The sequence below is a fragment of the Mesocricetus auratus genome, unplaced genomic scaffold, assembly GCF_017639785.1.
Source record: "Mesocricetus auratus isolate SY011 unplaced genomic scaffold, BCM_Maur_2.0 Super-Scaffold_100006, whole genome shotgun sequence".
NCBI classification, from domain to species: domain Eukaryota; kingdom Metazoa; phylum Chordata; class Mammalia; order Rodentia; family Cricetidae; genus Mesocricetus; species Mesocricetus auratus.
In genome coordinates, this window is record NW_024429190.1 from 9,381,462 (window position 1) to 9,399,793 (window position 18,332).

The window sequence follows — 18,332 nt, forward strand, 5'->3', positions numbered from 1 at the left end:
TGGCCGTTTTGAAATTTCACACAATTGTTTTGTTTGTTTTAATCTTGTTTGCTTGTTTTTCGGACTCAGATGGGACTGCTCAGCGGTTTTGTCTGAGGTCCGTGTGCAAGAGGAACGAAGTCGTGGCTTTGAGATGTCAGGGCCACTGGTCTTTCTCAGCAGAGGAAACGCCTGGCAAGGACTGTTCAAAGCTGGTACCACCAGCAATAAGCTGGCCGTGTGGGTGTGAGCCCATGTGTCTTCCTTCCCTGTCTACCTGGCCTGCCCAACAGGGAGACAGGAAGCAGCAGCTCTTCTCCAGGGCGGCGAGGTGAAGATGCCCACAGAGCACCTCGGTTCAGGTTCCTCTCTCCCGCGTCTAGCCATTGTTTGGCTTCTTAGACTGGTTCCCAAAGGGGAGACTGAGCCTAACTGACTGTCTTCTGACTTCCTACAGGCCAGGTCACACCTAATAACCGGACTCTGACCCAGACCAGCCCCAGGCTGTGTAAGCCAGACCTACAGGAAGACACACCATCCTATCACAGTGATCACTAAGCAGAACAACCCAGTAAACACTCAGATAGCTAGAACTGGGCTAGCAACTGACAGCTTTCAGATTCTCTCGTCCTACTTCCAACCTGGGACCAATCAGAGGAAACCACCTCTCCAAGCAGCTTGCAGCAGGGGCCCTGCTCCCTTATGGAGCAGCCATCTCCCCTGGCTGCCTGGGACTCTACCCACCGCAGGGAGGTGGCTAGCCCTTTGTGGTAGCCCCTCTGTCAACCAATGGCCTTTCTTCATTTGGATGGTCTTTGTTAATTCTCATACAGGAAGCAAGTGTTTGAAGATGTTTGCTTTAAAGTGTGTGTGTGTGTGTGTGTGTGTGTGTGTGTGTGTGTGTGTCTGCGAGTGCAGCACCCGTGGAGGCCAGAAGAGGGTGACAATGAGCTGGAGTTACAGGTGTTTCTGAGCTGTGTGATGAGAGTGCTAGGAACTGAACTCAAATCCTCTGGAGGAGCCAGAAGCGCTCTTAACCAGTCATTTCTCCAGCCTAGGAAGCAAGAATTTAATGGGTTGTCTCCCAATTCTTTCAATATCAGCAAAGGTTTGTTTGTTTTTTAGCTTGTTTGTTGACCACTAAGTTATGCAAAGAAAAATATATGCAATCAGACTCTCACGTTACTAGGTGGGAGCATGACTGGTCTTGAAGAAATAAAGAGATTCTAAAGAGGTGTGGTGTCTCTCGGCCTGAGTAGGTGACTACTGAACAGCGGACCCCAGAGAAAGGGAACTCTCCCTGGCAATCTTATGCTGGGAGGAGGAAGTGGAGAGATCCCACACGATTCTTACAACTTGTCAGCCCACCTTGCAGGGTGAGACTGTAGCCCACACACAGGTCAGTGGTGGGCGGGGCCACACTTCACAGGGGCTGCCCACACATGCTTACCCTGGGCCAGCTACTTAAACTTCAGTTCCTGAAGATGGACTGGACTGGGCTGGGGGGAGTTGCTGAGTCTTTTTGTCCTTCCTCCCTGTGTTGCCACATCGAGTAAATCTCCCCTATTAAGCTGGCTCTTTTCGGGTGGTTTACTGAGGACAGGTGGCTGAACCTGACTTAGGGCACAGATTCTGACCCCCAAGTTCAGTAACAGCAGCGTCAAAAATAATGGATTGTGGCCTGGAGAGATGGCTCAGAGGTTAAGAACACTGACTGCACTTCCAGAGTTCCTGAGTTCAATTCCCAGCAACCACATGGTGGCTCACAACCATATGTAATGAGATCTGGTGCCCTCTTCTGATGTGTAGACATATGACATACATGGAGGCAGGATGTTGTATTCATAATAAATAAATAAATCTTTAAAAAAAACAATAATGAATTGTAGAAAGGTCTCTGGGATGCATTCAAAAACATGCTTTTCAGAAGACTCTCAGGCGCCTGGCTTCACTGGCTCCCGCATTACCCATGATTCTTTGTGTTCCTTGCATTCCTCTGAGTCTTTTCCTCTTTCTTTTCTGGCATTTTGAATGTGTATGCGTGTCTTGCCTGTGTGTTTGTGTGCCTGCTGCCCTCAGAGGCCAGAAAAGGGTGTTGGATCCCCTGGAGCCTACAGACACCATGATGTAGCTACTGGGGCTCAAACCCAGGTCCCCTGGAAGAGCAGCCGGCACTCTTAATTGCTGAGGTACCTCTCCAACCGCTCTTTTTCGCTTTCTAACATCCACTGAAGATCAGAATATACTGCCTCTAACCTGTTCTGGGGCTCCAGGGTCATGACCCAGGTCTTCTGCCTGCTTTTTACAAAAAAGATAGATTTAGCCACGTGGTGGTGGTGCACACCTCTGATCTCAGTACTCTGGAAGCAGAGGCAAGCAGATCTCTGTGAGTTCAAGGACAGCTTAGTCTGCAAAACTAGTTCCAGGACAGACAAGGCTGCACAAAGAAACCCAGTCTCAAAAACACAGATTTATCTACTTCATATGTATGAGTAGTGCTTTGCCTACGTGTTGTATGTACACTACATGCATGCAGTGCCCTCAGAGTCGAGAAGAGCCCATTGGATCCCCAGGAATTGCAGTTACAGGTTGTGAGCCACCGTGTGGGAGCTGGGGACCAAACCAGGGTCCTCTGCAAGAGTGGCCAGTGCTCCTGACCACTGAGCGTCTCTCCAGCCCCTCTGCTGCCCCCTAGTGGCATAGTTTCCATCGCCTTCAACTTGTTTTCAATCTTCTCTTTCTGTTGCTTTGCTTCGTTTTCATTCTTCACTTTTTCTTTGACCAATTGCTTCACCAAGTCAGTCTTGATCTCTTCATGTGAGGATCATCCGTGGTCCACTGCGTATCCACAGAAAATATGTAAGATTTACGGGTATAGGCATTGGTGGCGCACACCCTTAATCCCAGCACTCAGGAGGCAGAGGCAGGCAGATCTCTGTGAGTTCGAGGCCAGCCTGGTCTACAAGAGCAAGTTCCAGGACAGCCAGGGCTACACAGAGAAACCCTGTCTCGGAAAAAAAAGATGCATGGGTGTGTGTGAGTGTGTGAGAGAGAGAGAGAGAGAGAGAGAGAGTGAGTGTGTGAGAGAGAGAGTGTGTGTGTGAGAGAGTGAGTGTGTGTGTGTGTGTGTGTGTGAGAGAGAGAGAGAGAGAGAGTGAGTGTGTGTGTGAGAGAGAGTGTGTGTGTGTGAGAGAGTGAGTGTGTGTGTGTGTGTGTGTGTGGTATGACATGTGTATGTTGGAGCGATCATTGTTATTTAGAACCTCTTGTAAATACTCTCAGTCTTTTTAAAGAATAGTCCGTCCCCTGCCCAGCTTCCTAATGAACAGAACCTGGGCACACAGGAATAGCTGACAGCAATCTACAGTTAGGTTACTCAACCCTCCTCCTTGCAATTAGGTTATTTAGCACTGACACCTCTTCATTCCTGCTGCTCAGCCTCAGTGGTGGTCTGCCAGCACCCCTCGTATGTGACCAAAATCACACTCCTGGGTACGTGACCAAGGACATTCCTCAGCCCATCACTAGGCACCGACCCCTCCCTCACTGTCCTGCATGCTTCTGCCCTATCCCCCTACCTGATTTCCCTATACTGTACAGAATTCTCATTAAACGGCAGCTTGATCGGAAAGTCTGTCTTGCTGTCCATCTCTCTCCTGTTTCTTGTCTCGTTCATTCCAGGTTCCCTGGGCTCGAATCCCGTTGTGCCCTGCTGGTCAGGGCACGTGTATGCAGGGCATGCGTATGCAGGCCTAGAGAGAGTTCTGGAACTGGCACTATGGGTCACTGTAAGCCACCAGATGTGAGCACTGACAACCAAACTCGGTCCTTTAGAAGATTAGCAACTGAGACATCTTCCCAGCCCCTGAAAATAACTTTTAATGCAATGGGGGCACTAATAGTTTCATAGAGATCCTATTTATTTCCAGTGGGACTAGAATCTGTCCCTGGTGCAAGAGCTGGCTTTTTGGAGCCGTTTCCCTATAGTGAGATGCCTTGCTCAACCTCCATGCAGAGGGGCGGGCTTTGGCCCTGCCTCAACTTAATGTGCCAGGCTTTGCCAACTCCCCATGGGAGGACTTACCCTTTCTGAGAAGCAGATGGGGGGGTGGGTTGGAGGAAGATGGGGGAGCAGGAGGAGGGGAGGGAGGGGGAACTGTAGTTGGTATGTAAAATGAATAAAAAGTAATTTTAAAAAGATTGTATTTCTATTTTTTGTGCATAGTGTTTTGCCTGCATATAAGTGTGCATGCAATGTCCATGAAAGCCAGAAGGAGGCAGCAGATCACTTAGGACTGTGTGGGTGATGGGAATCAAGCTGGGTTTTCAGAGAACAGCATGTACTCTTAACTGCTGAACCATGTCTCAAGCTCTAAAAAACAAGTTCCTAAGTGTCAAGGGCAGGCACTGGGCTGATTCAGTAGAGATGGCGGAGTCCCTGACCAAGTCTCTTCTAGAGGAAATATTCAGGGGCTTCTCCCAGGCACCTCATCTCACACACTCACACACACATTCATACACACACACACATTCACACACACAACACACACACTCTCTCTCCCAGGCACCTCATCTCAGACACACACTCACACACACTCACACACACACACTCTCACACACACACACACACACATACTCCCTCTCTCTCCCAGGCACCTCATCTCAGACACACACTCACACACACACACACACACACACACACACACTCCCTCTCTCTCTCCCAGGCACCTCATCCCAGACACACACTCACACACACACACCGATGAACTTCTCCCTCTGAGCCTAAGGAGTGGTGTGAGGGAGTTGTTGGGCTCCTTTTCCAAGGTAGGGATCGCGTTGCTGTTCTAATCCTGTCTCCAGGATCCACAAGCCTGAGGACTTGTCACAGGTCTGCCTCTAAGTCGGAGCATGACTGGGAAGCATCCCTCCTAGACTGTTTCCTGGGACTGTTGAAAACCCACTTCGTTGTCACCTGCTAATTCTCCACAGACCTAATCTGAGTCACAAAGGGGAGGGGCAGATTTCTGAAGGAGCGAGTAGCTGTTTGGCCTCCTCTCACAGAGGACAGCCCGGGCACCCCCACTTCTCACCAAAAGGGGCTCCCACCCACACCTTCTGCCTTCTCACTTAAACATGGCGAGCCTGCATGCTCTGCCTGTCAGCGCTCCCTCCATGCCCTCCTGCCCTTGGGCCCACTCAGTCATTTTAACTTTTGTCTCTGTATGTGTTTACTCGTGTGTGTGTGTGTGTGTGTGTGTGTGTGTGTGTGTGTGTGTGTGTGTGTGCATGCACAGGTGCCATAGTAGGAGGAGGCTCAGAGGGTAGCCACGCTTCCACCATGTGTGTCCTGAGGATCAAGTGCCTAAACTGGCTTGTTCAGAGGCCTGGCGGCCACTCCCATCAGAAGCTTTTGCAGCAAAGGGAGGCTGCATGGGGAGCACTCTGGAGGCTCCACCCCATCCATTTGTGTCCCCAACAGAGACAAGTGCCAGCTAATGAGCCACAAGGGAACAAGCTGGTGCCACAGAGTTCACTGCCTAGAGCAGCCAGGGCCAGCTGGGGTGCCTAACACACTCCCCTTGGTGCTGCTGATCGGGGAGACAGGGCTGGGAGCCCTGGAGAAAGAGGGTGTGGAGGCTGCTGGGGGGGAGCCTCAGTGTGGACAGGCAAGTGCTATGGCTAGGATCTGCACACAGGGGCAGTGGCCCCAGAAATAAGGATGGGCCCCAGCACACAGCCATGACTCTATGGACAAGGGAGAGACCTTAACTCAGAGCGCCCGACCAGAGGTGATGGCCGGGATGTCACCCAGGAGCCACAACAATCACTACAAGAGAGGAGCAAGCTCATGGACCAGCCCAGCCTCCACCCTGGCTTGTGCTCAGAGTTTCAGAGAAAAGCACAGCCCAACAGATCCCAAAGCACAAAGAGTGCAGAGCATGTACTACCAACAACCCGGTGTCATTTTCCCATCCAGGCACGCAGAGCTGATGGGGCATGAAAGAGCCTATACATTGGCCTCAACATGGGCAAGACAAGAGCCAGTGAACACCCCCAGGGCACAAGAACTCCGTGTCCCTTGCCGCTGGGCCTGGTGACTTCAGAGTACTGTCCTCATTCCTAGAACCTTCTGGCGGATTCCCCACCTGGCCTTCAGGCTCTGAGGGTATCTGTGCACCGCCTGAACTGCTTGTCCAGCCAGCACCTCCCCGTCCTTACATTCCCCAACCACACAGAAACACACGTCCTCTCCTGACCAATGTCACCCGGGCCCCAGGGCCAGGTTCTCTCGAGTAGTTAAAGCAGACTTCTGCCCTCCCCTCTGTCCACGTCCAGAGAGGAGGGGTTTTGGTCCACATCACACAGCAGTACCTTAAAACTGATGCGATGTGTGTGTTTGTGGTACAGTCTGTGTAGCCCAGGCTGTCCTGGAACCCACATAGATCTGCCTGCCTCTGCCCCCCTAGTGCTAGACTCTCTCTCTCTCTCTCTCTCTCTCTCTCTCTCTCTCTCTCTCTCTCTCTCTCTCTCTCTCTGTCTCTGTGTGTGTGTGTGTGTGTGTGTGTGTGTGCATATTCTCACTATGCAGTCCCCCATGGCAGATGGCAGTTTACAACTATCCATAACTCTAGTTCCCAGGGATCTGATGTCCTCTTCTGGCCTCCATGGCTCTGCACACGTATACACAGACAATATACACAAGCAAAACACATACACATAAAATAAAAAAATAAACTATTTAAGTATTACTGGGCTAGTGAGACGGCTCAGCGGTAAAAGGGTTTGTCATGCAAGCCTGATGACCTGAGTTGTGCTAGTGTGTGCTTGTGTGGCGGTCGGGGGACAACTTTCAGGAGTTGGTAACATGTTGTGTGTTCACCCACCTCTCTCTCACCATACATACACACACTATAGACATGCTAATAATAAACAATAAGACAATAGTGGAAACTACATAAAAACCATCGGTCTATCCACATGGGCAAGATGAATGTGATTAATGAGTGCTGCTGAGGAAATGAACCCCTTGTAGTCATTGGTGCCAGCAGGAGTCCGGAATTGGGACAGCCTCTTAGAAGAATCCTGGACAGGACCTGCCACATGCGCAAAACATGAAACATGTTTCCCAACAATTTGCTTCTGTGTTTGTACCCTGTGCACATCTATGGCAGCAAAGAGTCAAGAGCAGGGGCTGGGGAGATGGCAAAGAGCATTTGCTACACTTGCAGAGAGCTGGCTTCAACTTCCAACCCCACATGGTAGATCACAGCCATCCATGACTCCAGTTCCCAGGGATCTGATGCCCTCTCTGGCCTCCACGGGCACCAGGTGCATAGAAATACAGGCAGACAAAACACCCATACATTACTAATAGGCTTTCTGCACCCCCCACACACACATGCTAGATTTCTCCACCAATGCAGTAAGCTAGATCAAGTCAAACTGAAAAAGCAGTAACAACAGGTTTATTTGAGTGAAGCAACTCCTGAGCGGGATCTCCAGTCCCAGAGATCAAGGCTAGAGAAGCTGTGCACCTGAACTAAAGCATGGAGATTATATAGGTTGTAAGTGAGGGGTGATGATGTGTTTATCACCTAGTAGAGACTTCCTATTAGATCAAAGGTCACACCGGCTGCCAGAAATCCAGGCCACAAAGACAAAGGGGGAAACAGAAACCAAGGAACAAAACAACCCTCAACCCTCCAATAAAGACAAACTCAGAAATCAGGTCGTAGACCTATAATCACCCCAAACCAAGATGCCTAAATGCCAGCATAAGAACACCATCAACAACAGCCAGAGAAATGTGGCACCACCAGAGCCCAGTTATCCATGACAGCAGAACTTGAGCATTCCAATGCAGCTGCAGTACAAGAAAATGACCTTAAAAACAACTTTATAAAGGTCATAGAGGTCCTTGAAGAGAAAATGAAAAACTCTCTTAAAATTGATTAAAAGACAACCAAAAAATTGGAGGAAATTGTTGTGGAATATTCCTTTACACTGTGTGAATATCTGTCACTGCGAGTGGTTTAATAAAAGCTAAACAGCCAGCTTCTAGGCAGGATTTTCAGGGCAGACAGAATGCTGGGCAGAAGAAGGGCAGAAAAGACAGACAGACACAGAATGAGCTGGACACACAGACTGAGACAGAGGTAAAAGTCACATCGTAGAACACAGATTAATTTTAAAAATGGGTTAATAAGAGCTAATTAGGAACAATCCTAAGCTGTCAGACAAGCTTTTGTAGTTAATGATAAATCTCTGTGTCGTGATTTGGGAGCTGGTTGGTGGGACAGAGAAAGACTAGCTATAGGAAATCAATAAATCCCTTAAAGAAAGCCAAAAAATAAACAAACAGGTAAAAGAAAGGATTCAAGAACTGAAATTCAAAATAGAAGCAACAAAGAAAACACAAATTGAGGGAATCCTGGAAATAGAAAAATTGTGTAAGCAATCAGAAACTACAGATGCAAGCATATCACCAACAGAATACAAGAGATGCAAGAAGATACAATAGAAGAAATAGATTCTTCTAAAAAAAAAAAACTCCTAACACAAAACATCCAGGAAATCTGGGACACTAAGAAAAGACTAGGCCTAAGAATAACAGGAATAACCCTGGCAATGGTGGTGCATGCCTTTAATTCCAGCACTCAGAAGGCAGAGGCAGGTGGATCTCTGTGAGTTCAGTCAGCCTGGTCTACAGAGAAAGTTGCAGGACAGCCAAGGCTACACAGAGAAACCCTGTCTCAAAACAAACAAACAAAGAATAATAAGAATAGAAATAGAAGAATCCCAACTCAAAAACCCAGATAATATATTCAACAAAAAGAATATATTTAACCTAAAGAAGGGCACGTCTATAAATATACAAGAAGCTTACAGAACACCAAATAGTTTGGATCAGAAAAGAAAGTTTCTTTGCCACATAATAGTCAAAACACTAAACATACAGAACAAAGAAATAATATTAAAAGCTGAAAGAGGAAAAGGCCAAGTAACATGTACCTATTAGAATTATGCTCAACTTCTCAATAGCGACTCTAAAATCCAGAAGAGCTGAACAAGATGTCTTGCAGACTCTAAAAGACCACAGATGCCAGCCCAGACTACTATACCCAGCAAAATTTCCAATCACCATAGATGGAGAAAACAAGCTATTTCATGACAAAGTCAAATTTAAAGAATATCTATCCACTAATACATCCTTACATAAAGTGCTAGAAGGAAAACTCTAACCCAAGGAAGTTAACTACACCATGAAAACCAAGGCAACAGATAATCTCACACCAGCAAAAACCCAAAGAAGGGACACACGTGCACATACACACATGCAAATACACACACACACAACAACAACAACAACAACAAAATAAAGTAACAGGAATTAACAATCATTGTTCATTAATATCTCTCAATATCAATGGACTCAATTGCCTAGTAAAAAGACACAGGCCAACAGAATGGATACAAAAACAGGAGCCATCCTTCTACTGCATTCAAGAAACACACCTCAACGTCAAAGACAGACGTTACCTCAGAGTAAAGGGTTGAAAGAGATTTTCCAATCAAATGGACCTAAGAAGCAATCTGGTGTAGCTATCCTAGTATCAAACAAAATAGTCTTCAAACCAAAATTAGTCCAAAGAGATAGGAAAGGACAGTTCATACTCATTAAAGGAAAAATCCACCAATATGGCATTTCAATTCAATCTATTCCTCAAATGCAAGGGCACCCACAGTTGTAAAAGAAGCATTACTAAAGCTTAAATCACACATCAACCTCACATATTAATAGTGGGAGACTTCAACACCCACTCTCACCAATGGACAGGTCATCCAGATGGAAACTAAACAGAGAAATACTGGTGCTAACAGACATTATGACTCAAATGGACCCAACAGATATCTACAAAACATTTCACCCCAACACAAAAGAATGTACTTCTTCTCAGCACCTCATGGAACACTCTTACAAAACAAGCCTCAACAGATACAAGAAAACTGAAGTAAACCACTGTGTCCTATCCTAGCACAGATTAAAGCTGGATAGCCACAACAACAAAAACATCAGAAAGTCTACAAATTTATGGAAACTGAACAACTCTCTATTGTGTCTACGTGTCGAGACACAAATAAAAAGGGAAATTAAAGATTTCTTAAAATTCAATGAAAATGGCCTGGGGGGGTGCACACCTGTAATCCCAGCACTTGGGAGACAGAGGCAGGCGATCTCTGTGAGTTTGAGGCCCTCAGGCAAGCTTTAATAAGTCATAATAATGTTAGTGCCCAGCATTAAGGTACAAATTCGCAAGAAAGCTGTTTGCTTGTGTGCTTTAGACCGCCAACCCCGGCCAGAGCTGCGAGACTCCCCTCTCCCTACAATCCCTCTCCTCAGGCTGACACTCTCAGGGCCACAAGCTACTTCTGCAATTCAGACTCGCCATACCTCACAGTTCCTTGACATTGTGGGCAGATTTAGTAAGTCTGCTGGGAATTCATAAAGGAAGAAACTAGTTTAAAAAAGAGTTTTTCCCACATTAAAAATGTGAAACAAGTTAGGCATTGGTGGTGCACGCCTTTAATCCCAGCACTCAGGAGGCAGAGGCAGGTGGATCTCTGTGAGTTCAAGGCCAGCCTGGTCTACAGAGTTCCAGCTCAGGCTCCAAAGCAATACATGGAAACCCTGTCTCAAAAAAAACAAAAAAAAAGTGAAACAATTACAATGGAGAGAGTTAGGTTTCTGTATGATTATATAATGGATGGCTTAACTATGGAACAAGTAAATTAAGGGACAATCAACTTAACTGGGATTGACATACTATTAATTATTATTTTGGCAATCTTTCTTTTTGGTTTGATAATTCTTGGTTTATCTCTAAAAAAGTTGGTTGATATGAGTGCCAAGATGCAGCCCTCAGGAAAACTTATTAGAGCAGATCATAAAGAAATTTATACCCAGACAGAAGAATTTAATGGGGAACCAAATTCAGCATTGCATTTCAAGGTTAAAAGGACTCTAAGGTCTTTTTGTTTCCAGTCTGTATATTCTTCAATTGCCTTTTTATTGTTATAATTTATTTATTCTTTTAAATTTCATTTTACATTCCAACCACAGTATTCCCTCCCACCCCTCCTCTTGCCTACCCTCACCTCCCCACCCCCAGCCCACCCCCAGTCCACTCTTCCTCATGGGTAAGGGCTCTCATGAGGAGTCAAAAAAAGTCTGACACAATAGGTTGGGGCAGGGCCAAGCCCCTCTCCCATGCATTAAGGCTGAGCATGGAATCCCACCATAGGGAATGGGCTCCGGCAAGCTCACTCATGTACCAGGTTTGTGTCATGGTCCTACTGCCAGGGCCCCTCTGATAGTCCAAGCTTCACAACTGTCTCCCACATGTGGGGGGCCTAGTTCGTCCCCTCGAGTCTCTAACACTGTCAGTCTAGAGTTCATGAGTTTCCACAAGCTTCGTTCAGCTGTCTCTGTAGACCTTGCTCATATGCTCCCTTCTCCCTCCCTTCCACTGGATTCCTGGAGCCTGGCCTGGTGCTTGGCTGTGGATCTCTGCATCTGGTTCCATCAGTTACAGGATGAGGGCTCTGTGATGAAGTTGGGGTATTCCCCAATATCACTACAGGGGAAGGCCAGTTTGGGCACCCTCCCCACTACTGCTAGGAGTCTTAGCTGGGGTCTTCCTTGTAGATTCTTGGGAGTTTCCCTAGCACTAGGTTTCTCCCTAAGCCACAGTGGCTCTCTCTATTAAGATACATCTTTCATTGCTCTTCCCCTGCATCTCTCCCCGCTCAACCAACCCATTCCCTCATGTGGAATCTATGGTCTTAAGAGAACCAACCTTAATATATCCAGTAACCTTACAAGAAACGCCAAATGATAGAGGTTCCATAAGAGCTGTTTTGGAAGCCTGTGACAATGTTACGTTTAGAGAAATTCAAGGAAGCTGTAGTCTCATATGGCATGCATTCCCCATTTGTGAAGATGTTAAACATGTGGTCAGTTTGTAATAGAATTATCCCTATAGACTGGATGGACTTGGTTAAAGCTCTTTTACAGCCTGCTCCACAATTACAATGGACTTCCTGGTTCAGAGAAGAGGCTAAGAACATTGAGCAACAGGCTAAAGCTAGATGTATAGATATCTCCCAAGATCAGTTCTTAGAGAAGGAGATTGTGCTACCTTAGAAAGGCAATGGCTATATGATGATCACCTCTTGGGTTTATGCCATGCAGCAGCTTTGAATGCTTAGGACAGAATTGGAGAAGCAGGAAAGAAAATTGAATCATTTACAAAAGTTACACAGGGCCCAAAGGAAGCTTTCATGGATTTCTTACAAAGACTGACACCAGCAATAAATGGAATGATATCAGACACAGAAGCTAGAAAAATAATAGTTGAAACTATGTCTTTTGAAAATGCTAATTCTCAATGCAAAAGGATAATTAGGCCTTTAAAAGCAAGGTCAGCACCTTTGGAGGATTGGATCCAAGATACAATTAATATTGTAGCTCATGATCATAATGATGCATTATAGGAAAGGTGATTTCAAGAGGTTTAAAGAAAAACAGAAATGTCAAATGTTTTAATGGTGGCAGTGTCACTTAAAAAAGGGATTGTAAACAGGGAGTTCCTAGAAACAATATTTTTTCTAAGCATAATCCAAACTGTATGCCCCTCCCTTCTGGATTATGCAGAAGGTGTGGCAAGGCAAAAGCAGGCATCAGACTAAAGAATATAGGTCAACAAAAGACATTCTAGGTAATCTTTACCTTCGGGAAATGCCTTGAGGGTCCTCTCAAAAGCCCCTATGCCAAATTCAATTCAATCCTTTTCCTGTCACCATGGAAACACCTTCCAAGAGCAACTAAAAAACCTAATTCCTATTGTAAGAAAACGTACTGCTCTGGATGATAAAGGAGCTTTAGAAGATAAACAAAAATTTCAGGAGAAGCCATAAATCAAAAATGATAAAGATTAGATTAGGGTTGGGGAAGGGTTTTTTGTTTTTGTTTTTACAGTAAAATAAAAACAAACACCTTGAGGAATTTGAAGACTTTTGGACAAATAATTATCCAAAGAAGAAAGAAGAACTACCTGGAAAAAATTACCAAGAAAAGAAATAATCTAACCTAAGGCATTTTCTGGAGTTTCCAAGAAGAAGATTGAATCCAAGCTGGGCAGAGGTCATGCATACCTTTAATCCCAGCACTCTGAAGGCAAAGGCAGGCAGATCTCAATAAGTTTGAGGCCAGCCTGGTCCACAAAGTGAATTTCAGGAGAGCCAGGACTGTTAACACAGAGAAACCCTGTCTCAAAATGCAAAACACTGCTCAGAACAATTTCAAGGTGACCAGCAAGATGATCCAGTGTCACAGACCACTACGCTAGACAGGATTTGAGATAAGCCCTGCACTTTCCCATTATGCTTTGACTGCACAAAAATGATACAGCTTGAAAGTTAACCCAAGGGGCTGCAGAGATGGCTCAGAGGTTAAGAGTACTGACTGCTCTTCCAGCGGTCAGGAGTTCGATTCCCAGAATCCACATGGTGGCTCACAACCATCTATAATTCAATCTGGTGCCCCCTTCTGGCATGTAGGCAGAACACTGTATATGTAATAAATAAATAAATCTTTAAAAAAAAAAGTTAACCCAAATTTTTCTTTTCAGGATCCCCCAAAGACACCGTTGTCCCTGGAGAGCAGAAAGTAACTTTAAGAACACAATGCACACATTCCCAAGAGGTGGTGTGGGTGGCTTTTGGTTACTCATTGGGTTATGGATATTTGTCATTGTTTAGGGGGTCTGGCTACAAAATGTTGTTAGTTATGGTCAGGAAGAAAGTTGAAGCCGGGCGTTGGTGGCGCACGCCTTTAATCCCAGCACTCGGGAGGCAGAGGCAGGCGGATCACTGTGAGTTCGAGGCCAGCCTGGTCTACAAGAGCTAGTTCCAGGACAGCCTCCAAAGCCACAGGGAAACCCTGTCTCGAAAAACAAAAAACAAAAAACAAAAAACAAAAAAAAAGAATTCTCAGTGGTTCCCCTCGAGCCCGTGACTGAGTACAGAAGGACAGTGGTACACAGGCAGCAATAACAGTGTGCCTAGGACACTGAGTGCATGTGTGCAGAGCACCAGGGAGACACAGACAGAACAGAGCTCTGGCTCCCAAGACTCGAGGCCTTCTGGGAAACTCAAGCAGCCAAGAAACCCTAGCCAGCCCTTTCCTGGTGGCCCTCATTCAGTGCCAGCAAAGGCGGAAACTGGAACAGGAATAGAAGCAGAGGCTTGGCAGAGCGTAAGTGTCTCTTAGGCTTGAATGACACGGCATGGCAGTGGCCTGACGGTGGTCTAAATGTGAGAATGGCTGGGGATAGAAGGAACAACAGTGTTTGTGTGCCTGCTGTGGGACGCTGGCCCGCACACAGGCCTGAAGCACTGGCAGCTGCCACCAGCAGATAAGCCTCAAAAGCATGCTCAGTAATAAAAGTCACATCCAACAGGCTGCATGCTGTCACATCCCATTTACATGACTCGGCCAGAGTAGACAAAGGCAGAACGGAAAGCGGAGTGGTGGTTGCCAAGGTCCGAGGCCTCAGGGCACTAGGGAGAGGCTGCAGTAGGCTCCGGCCTCCCTTTGGGGCTGGGGGAGATGGCTGGGATGAAGGCTTGAGGTTACAGCCTGAGAGAGCTTCTGCTGAGACCTTGTACTCAAAGCTGAGAGGCCACGGGCCTCCAGTGAACTCTGCAGGGGTATGGCCCGCACCAGGGGCTGGCACCGTGACAGCCAGTAAGCACACGGTCACTCTGGGTCATTACATTTCCCTGCAAGAGAATCAAGGAAATGCCCCAAGAGCAATGGGGCACAGTGCCCAGCAGGACATCCCATCCTGGCCCATGACACACTTGGCACGGTCTGGGCCCTTCTGGGAAATGGCCTTCCAATGTGCCCTGCACGGGCAGCTCCTTCTTGCAAGGAGCAAGTGTCTCCTCTTCTTATAGAAAATTCCAGAAAACTCTAGTAAAGCATCAGGAGACGAAGTCTCCCTCTGAGGTAGCCCCTACCCGAGGCTTGCTCGACGCTGCCTGTACTGTTTCCTATGTGATTGTGTGCAAGTCTGGAGCTCAGAATTTCCTTTGTCTGTGAAGAGTTCCAAGCCAACCATTCAGAGTGACGCCTCACATCTGCTACGAATCCTATTTCTTCCCTCTCTGCTCCTTAATTTTCCTTCGTTTTCATAATAAACAAGTATTACTTGTTAATTGGAAAAAGAAAGATCACCCTTAAAGATCACTTTTTAAAACCTGTGGCCTCCGCTGTGGCACTTGCTCCTGGCAGCCTGGGCCTGCTCTGTCCGTGTGTCCAAGAAGGAAGTGTTTAATCCATCTAGGGCTATGCCAGCCGGCTCCCCCACCCCTGCCCCTCAAGTCTTCCTCCTGTGGGTCCTTTAAATGTGTCGCATGCACTCGGGCTGCCACCAGCCATCTCCCTGCCTACTGCCGCCGCCATCACCATGCGCTGCCTCATCAGCCTCGCTCTCGGCCTGCTGGCCCTGGAGGTGGCCCTTGCTCAGAATCCACTGGAACAAATCGTCAACTCAGGTAGGCCCCAGCTGTTCACCTTACTGCTGGGAGTGGCTTAGAGAGTCCCCCAGATTCATCCCAGCTCCCTACGTCTAGGGTGATGAAGAGGCAAGGAATGAAAGGGCTCCCCTTGGGACGAATCCAAGCATGGCAGAAAGTCACGGCCCTGGGTGGAAAGTGTCCAGGGTGAGAGAAGGCCTGTTGGGAGTTGCCCTCAGGCCCTGGTCACCTCTAGTCAGGCCCTTAATGCTGGCCTACGACTGTGAGCCTGTAGCATGCTCCTATCACCCAGGCCATGGTTCCAGAGATTTCCACCGTGAAGGCTGCCCAGAGGCCAGGCTTCTTATAGTTTCCACCCACATCTCCAGGCCGTCTGCCGAGAAGCCCTACAAGTGAGGGTGACCGCTAGGCCCCTATGTTCCTCCCCGTCTTTTGTGCAGTTATGTGTGCTGCAGCCAGCGCCAGTGAGAAGACGGGGTGTAGCAACTGTCTCACCAGTGCGGAGTGTGCCCAGAACGCCTTGCGTTGCCTCAGCTCCTGTGGTGCCATCTGCAAAACTCCTGTCAACGGTAAGGCCCTGCCCTGCCCTGGTGTGGGAGGAGCCAGCAGGGTGGAGGGTCCGCCTGAAGAGGACCTTTGCGCCCACACACACACCAGCTCTGTGACCCGCTCATCTGCCAGACCCTCCCCGCAGCCTCCTGGCCAACCTGCTCCCTGAGGTCTCTGGGTCACCAAGGGTGCTGCCTGACACCAGGAGGAGGGCCTCAGCAAATGTCAGGGGTTCAGTAAGGTGGACTCGGCAAAGCTGGGGCCTGACAGGGCCTTGGGTGGTAAGACAGTGACCATCTCTCCCCAGTTGATGTTCCAAAGGCTGGCCAATGCCCCTGGAGTCCAGTCCGCGTGCTCCCTGCTGGGCCATGCCTAGAGAAGAGCTCCTGTTCCAGGGACAGTGATTGTACCGGCAACATGAAGTGCTGTACGAACGGCTGTGCCATGAAGTGTCAGAACCCACAAGCAGGTGAGCAGCCCGAGACCTGGAAGCCCCATTTCTCCCTAGGCATCCTGGGCCATCACCCTGTCCTCCATCAGGCCCAAGAACAGACACAATGTGAGAACAGCCCCCAGGACTAGGTCCCAGAGTAGGAAGAGAATGTCTTGGCTGAGCTACATACATGACGTTCAGGATTTTGGGTACTTAATATGGCCACTCACAGTAGGAATGAGTGTCCATGAGCGGGGCGTGGGAAAACAGACCATTTTACCCCTCACAGTTGGTCCTGGTGAGTTTATGAGTCAGACTGCACCCCCCATAGCCCCTGCCACTTGGGTCCCTAGACTAACTTAGAAGCAGAGGTAACCCTCTCTCATCATCCCTCCCCCATAGCCCCTACAGAGGAATTCTTTCAGTGAGCAGACTGCCCTGAGGCCCCTGCCTGCCAGGAGTGACCAGCCCAAGCTTGTGCAGCAAGAATCTTCACTCCTGGATCCAGAGAGAGCATAATGCCTTCTATCTGCTGCTAATAAAAATCCATTTGGCTCTATGTCTCTGTCTGTCCTGAGCTCCTGAAGGAATGACAAAGCAAGCAGGGGCCTGCCTTACCCTAGGATCTCCAGGGGCATCCCCGGTGATTCCCCAATGGTGATGAGCATTCATGGGAGGGTAGGATGCTGAGGAACTCACCGAGTCACAGCCGAACGCCATCAAGACTGTAGTACCACAGTGGATCTCAGGACCAGGAAAGGCCTCCTTGGCTGGCATCGGGGGTATGAGAGAGGTCTTATGCATCTGAACTCTTCCAAGGTGTGACCCACCCCAGCCTCGGGACAGGGCAGAAGCCGAGCTTAGCTGGATGTCAGCATGGCGTAAGTAAGGAATAGTAATTGAGTGTGCAGAACAAAGTTGGCCACACACTGTCAAGCTCCAAGCCAGCACAGTGTAGACTCTAAGCAAAGTGTGTGTGCCCTACTCAGACCCAAGCAGTACAACTCACAGCTCACGCCATTCCTGACACATCAGTTGGGGCTTTAGTTCCAACTTCAAATACCAGATCCAAGTCTACAGCCTCCCACACTCGTTAACTGTTGTTTTGTTTTTTTTGTTTTTTTTGTCAACTTGACGGAAGCCATGGTCACCTAGAAAGAGGTGATTAGTGATTAGTGGAGGACAGCACTCATTTGAGATTCCCTTGGCATGGCCTGCAGACATGTCTGTGGGGCATTTTCCTCATTAGTAATTGATGTGGGAGGACCCAGCTCACTGTGGGTGATGCTATCCCTGGGCTGGTAAGCCCTAGGGTGTATAAAAATCAGGCTGAACACGTCAGGGTGAGCAAGCCAGTGAGGTCACTCCTCCAAGGTCTCTGCTTTAGTTCCTGCCTTGAATTCCTGCCTGACTTCCCTTCAAAATGGACTGCAACTGTGAACTGAAGTAAGCCCCCCCACAAGTAGCTTTTGATCAGATCACAGTCTGTATCACAGCAACACAACCTCACAAGAGGAGATTTCACAGAGTGCCGGCCATTCACCACGCCACCTTGCCTTTGGATACATTTGGATACATTTCAAAAACAGTGATGGGTCGTTGAGGGACACCCCACATCTTGACCAGGACTACTCAGCTGTGAATACCTTGTGCCCCCTATGGAAGCCTAAACCTCCTTTCAGAACCTCATAGATGGACCTGCGGAGTCAATGGTCCTCTTGTTCCTCTTCCCAGTGTGGCCACACTGAATAAATACCCTTTCTCTGTT

General features: G+C 47.9%; 1 protein-coding gene across 1 annotated transcript; it reads left to right on the plus strand.

The window, feature by feature from the left end:
- Window positions 1-15,459: 15,459 nt before the first annotated feature.
- LOC101841242 (whey acidic protein-like) lies at window positions 15,460-17,123 on the plus strand. Its single transcript, XM_040746574.1, has 4 exons — window positions 15,460-15,600; window positions 16,023-16,151; window positions 16,439-16,600; window positions 16,967-17,123. The coding sequence occupies exons 1-4, from the start codon at window positions 15,513-15,515 to the stop codon at window positions 16,990-16,992; spliced, it is 405 nt and encodes a 134-aa protein (XP_040602508.1). The 5' UTR covers window positions 15,460-15,512; the 3' UTR covers window positions 16,993-17,123.
- Window positions 17,124-18,332: the final 1,209 nt, after the last annotated feature.